Here is a 3872-nt window from a genome sequence, read left to right on the forward strand (position 1 = left end):
GCGGACAATTCCAAAATGTACCTTGTTAATTTTACTGCATGATAGTCCATAAAATCAAGAAAATACAGTCAACCCATTTCTTAAAATTGACTTTTGAACTAACTGCAACAGCAAGAGAGAAAACCTATTCAGCCCAGCAGCGACCTTACTACTGGTCCTACAGTTCTTTCCTCTTGATTAGCTTGCAAATTTATACTTTACTCCTAAGAAAACTGATTGTTGCTTTATGTGCAACCCATTCAAGTGAAATTTCGTTTTCTCTGCAATTCTTGGTTCTTCAGCTACAAAAATAATCAGGAACCATTTCTCACGAGTCAATAAACTTTGGAAGAATAAATGATTGTCAGGTACATGTTGCGCATAAACCAGAATCCCATGCGTCATTTATCGACTCGGAAAATGAAGCTGCTGAACCTCTCTCTACTTATTCACTTGTGTTCACTGCTGCTCGTCTCAACTCAGCCCACCAATCAGCCTCCATTCTCCTGCGACTCAACTGACCCACTAACCAAATCCTACAAATTTTGCAAAACTACACTCCCCATCAACCGAAGAGTTGAAGACCTCGTCTCCAGGCTGACGTTAGATGAGAAAATATCTCAACTCGTTAACACAGCTGCCGCCATTCCACGACTCGGTATCCCTGGCTATGAGTGGTGGTCTGAAGCCTTGCATGGGGTGGCCTTCGTGGCCAACATAAGCCAAGGTATCCGCTTCAATGGGACAATTCGATCTGCCACCAGTTTCCCTCAAGTCATCCTCACTGCTGCTTCATTTGATCCCTATCTATGGTACCGCATTGGCCAGGCAAGTCCTATAACTTTGTATTCATCTGTCTGCTTTAATGTCAACTCCAAAAGTATTCAAAGAGAAAGAGTTAGATAATATATGTTTTTAATAAGAAAACTAGTTTAATTAGAAGTCAAACTCGATTTAGATATTCTATCATTTTCATTGTGTGCTTACGAACAGGCAATTGGAATAGAAGCTAGAGGAGTGTATAACGCTGGACAAGCAAGAGGCATGACCTTTTGGACACCAAATATTAATATATTCAGGGACCCAAGGTGGGGAAGAGGCCAAGAAACACCTGGCGAGGATCCATTGGTTACAGGGAAGTACGCAGTCTCATTTGTGAGAGGAATACAAGGGGACTCTTTCGAAGGCGGTAAGCTTGGTGAGAGTCTCCAAGTTTCAGCTTGTTGTAAGCATTTCACAGCTTATGATTTGGATAACTGGAAAGGAATTAACCGGTTCGTCTTTGATGCAAATGTAAGTGCATTATCATTATCATTAGTATTGTTTGTTTGTGTTTAAACTAACTTGATGGATTTCATTCAGGTGTTATGTGCTTTATCAATTGACCAATATTGATGTTGATGTTCCACCTTTTCTTGTTTTTGTTTCTGGATTTTGTGTAGGTCACGCTACAGGATTTAGCAGATACATATCAGCCTCCTTTCCAGAGTTGCATAGAGAAAGGGAAAGCCAGTGGGGTAATGTGTGCTTACAATCGTATTAATGGAGTTCCAAACTGTGCAGATTACAATCTCTTGTCAAAAACAGCCCGAGGACAGTGGGGTTTCAATGGGTAAGAAAATGGAATAAGATTGATAACAAGGTCTTTTTCCTTTTAGAAACTACAACAACCATAATACAGAAAACTATTCAAAGGTCATTCAGAAGATGATTCTTTGTTTGGTTCAAAAACTATTCAGGTACATCACCTCAGACTGTGATGCTGTCTCAATCATATATGATGAACAAGGATATGTTAAAGAACCAGAGGACGCTGTTGCCGATGTTCTTACAGCCGGTAATTATAGTTGGCATTTTGTTTCTGGTTGATCAACTCTGTATTCTAAACTTGTTCTAGGTTACTCCAGCTATGATTCTAGTTTAAGAATGCTGATAAGATCAGTTAAGGTTTTTATCGATACATTTGATCAGGAATGGACTTGGACTGTGGTGAATATTTGAAGAACTACACCGGATCAGCTATCGAAAAGAAAAAAGTAGCTGTGTCTGATATAGATAGAGCACTCCACAACCTTTTCTCAATCAGGATGAGGTTGGGACTTTTCAATGGCAACCCGGCTAAACAGCCTTTTGGAAACATCGGTTCTGACCAGGTCTGCTCCCAAGAACACCTGAACCTTGCTCTCGAGGCTGCTCGCAATGGCATTGTCCTTCTGAAAAACGATAACAGCCTCCTTCCACTTGCAAAAACTGAAATTACTTCCCTTGCTGTGATAGGTCCTAATGCCAATTCTAGCGAAACACTTGTTGGAAATTATGCAGGTCCTCCTTGTAATCCTGTTACACCATTGCAAGGATTGCAAAGCTATGTCAAGAACATCAACTACCATCCAGGTTGTAGTACGGTTAACTGTTCGTCTGATTTGGCTGATGAAGCAATGAAGATAGTTAAAGGGACAGACCAGGTGGTGTTAGTAATGGGATTGGATCAAACTCAGGAGAGGGAAGCTCATGATCGTGTCGACTTGGTTCTTCCTGGACATCAACAGAAACTCGTTACCCGCATCGCAAGCGCTGCAAATAAGCCTGTCATTCTTGTGCTTCTTTGTGGAGGTCCAGTAGACATAACATTTGCCAAGAATGATCAGAACATTGGAAGCATTATATGGGCTGGCTATCCCGGTGAAGCTGGAGGACGTGCATTAGCCGAAATTATATTTGGTGATCATAATCCAGGTGAAGTTTCCGTTACCAAATTTGTATGAATAAAATTATATTCCTTGGTTTTGCAGGATAACTGGAAATGCAATCATAATTTGTATACAGGAGGGAGATTACCAATTACATGGTATCCACAAAATTTGACTAAAATACCGATGACAGACATGAGAATGCGGCCTGAACCATCTTCAGGTTATCCTGGACGTACTTACAGATTCTACCAAGGGCTGAAGGTATTCGAATTCGGCTACGGTCTCAGCTACACCAATTATTCCTATGAATTTCTCCCTCTTACAAAAGATAAGGTCTACTTAAACAATCAATCAAGTGATAAAATAGCTCTGGGATACAAGTCGGTTTCAGAGATGGGAACTGAACTTTGTGAAAAGAGCAAGCTCCCAGTCACAGTAAGGGTTCAAAACAACGGTGAGATGGATGGTAAGCATGCAGTGCTGCTCTTTGTGAGGCAAGCAAAGACTGGTAATGAAAGGCCAATAAAACAATTGGTGGGATTCAACAATGTTGATCTAAAGGCAGGGGAAAAAGCTGAAATCAAATTGGAGTTGAGCCCTTGTGAGCATCTTAGCAGTGCGGAGGGAGATGGTCAAATGGTGGTAGATGAAGGATCTTATTTCTTGAGCATTGGAGACAAAGAATCAGAGATTACAGTGGTTTTCTCGGAAGACACTAGCGATGCTGCCACATCAAAGCTCATGATCCTTCCAAGAATCCTGATATTCTTTTACATCTATTCATTCATTCATTCATTCATTCCTATGCATATTGTTCTGAAATGAATTAATGGACGGACCCTCTCAACTTTTTACATGTAAAATTCTACTGATTGCTCAGTTGCCTGTTTTTACAAAATTATTAAGCCAATTTTTTTTGTTGGTCATAAACAAAACAAAGTTCACAAAAACGAAGCTCTCAAAACATTCGTGGAGTTTAAAAAATAACACAAACTTGGATGTTTCCATTTGATAACTCTTTTCATTGAGTGTTATGGCCTTACACACTTGGGTGCCAATCTAGGAAATTACGGGTGAAGTTGATCAGCTGCGAATAGCTACAAATACAAGTTTGTCGTAAAATCATAATAGGCTCTATCTTGCAAATTGAAGCTGGCATCTTCCTTTTTTCTTTTCTAATATCATGTTTATTTGTTTTTA

General features: G+C 40.0%; 1 protein-coding gene across 1 annotated transcript; it reads left to right on the top strand.

The window, feature by feature from the left end:
* The first annotated feature begins 262 nt into the window (after positions 1-262).
* LOC105769577 (probable beta-D-xylosidase 7) lies at positions 263-3551 on the top strand. Its single transcript, XM_012590293.2, has 6 exons — positions 263-807; positions 973-1272; positions 1422-1591; positions 1719-1816; positions 1951-2715; positions 2806-3551. Exons 1-6 carry the CDS (start codon positions 337-339, stop codon positions 3495-3497), a joined length of 2496 nt encoding a protein of 831 aa, XP_012445747.2. The 5' UTR covers positions 263-336; the 3' UTR covers positions 3498-3551.
* Positions 3552-3872: the final 321 nt, after the last annotated feature.

Source organism: Gossypium raimondii, chromosome 5 (genome assembly GCF_025698545.1).
Source record: "Gossypium raimondii isolate GPD5lz chromosome 5, ASM2569854v1, whole genome shotgun sequence".
Lineage (NCBI taxonomy): Eukaryota > Viridiplantae > Streptophyta > Magnoliopsida > Malvales > Malvaceae > Gossypium > Gossypium raimondii.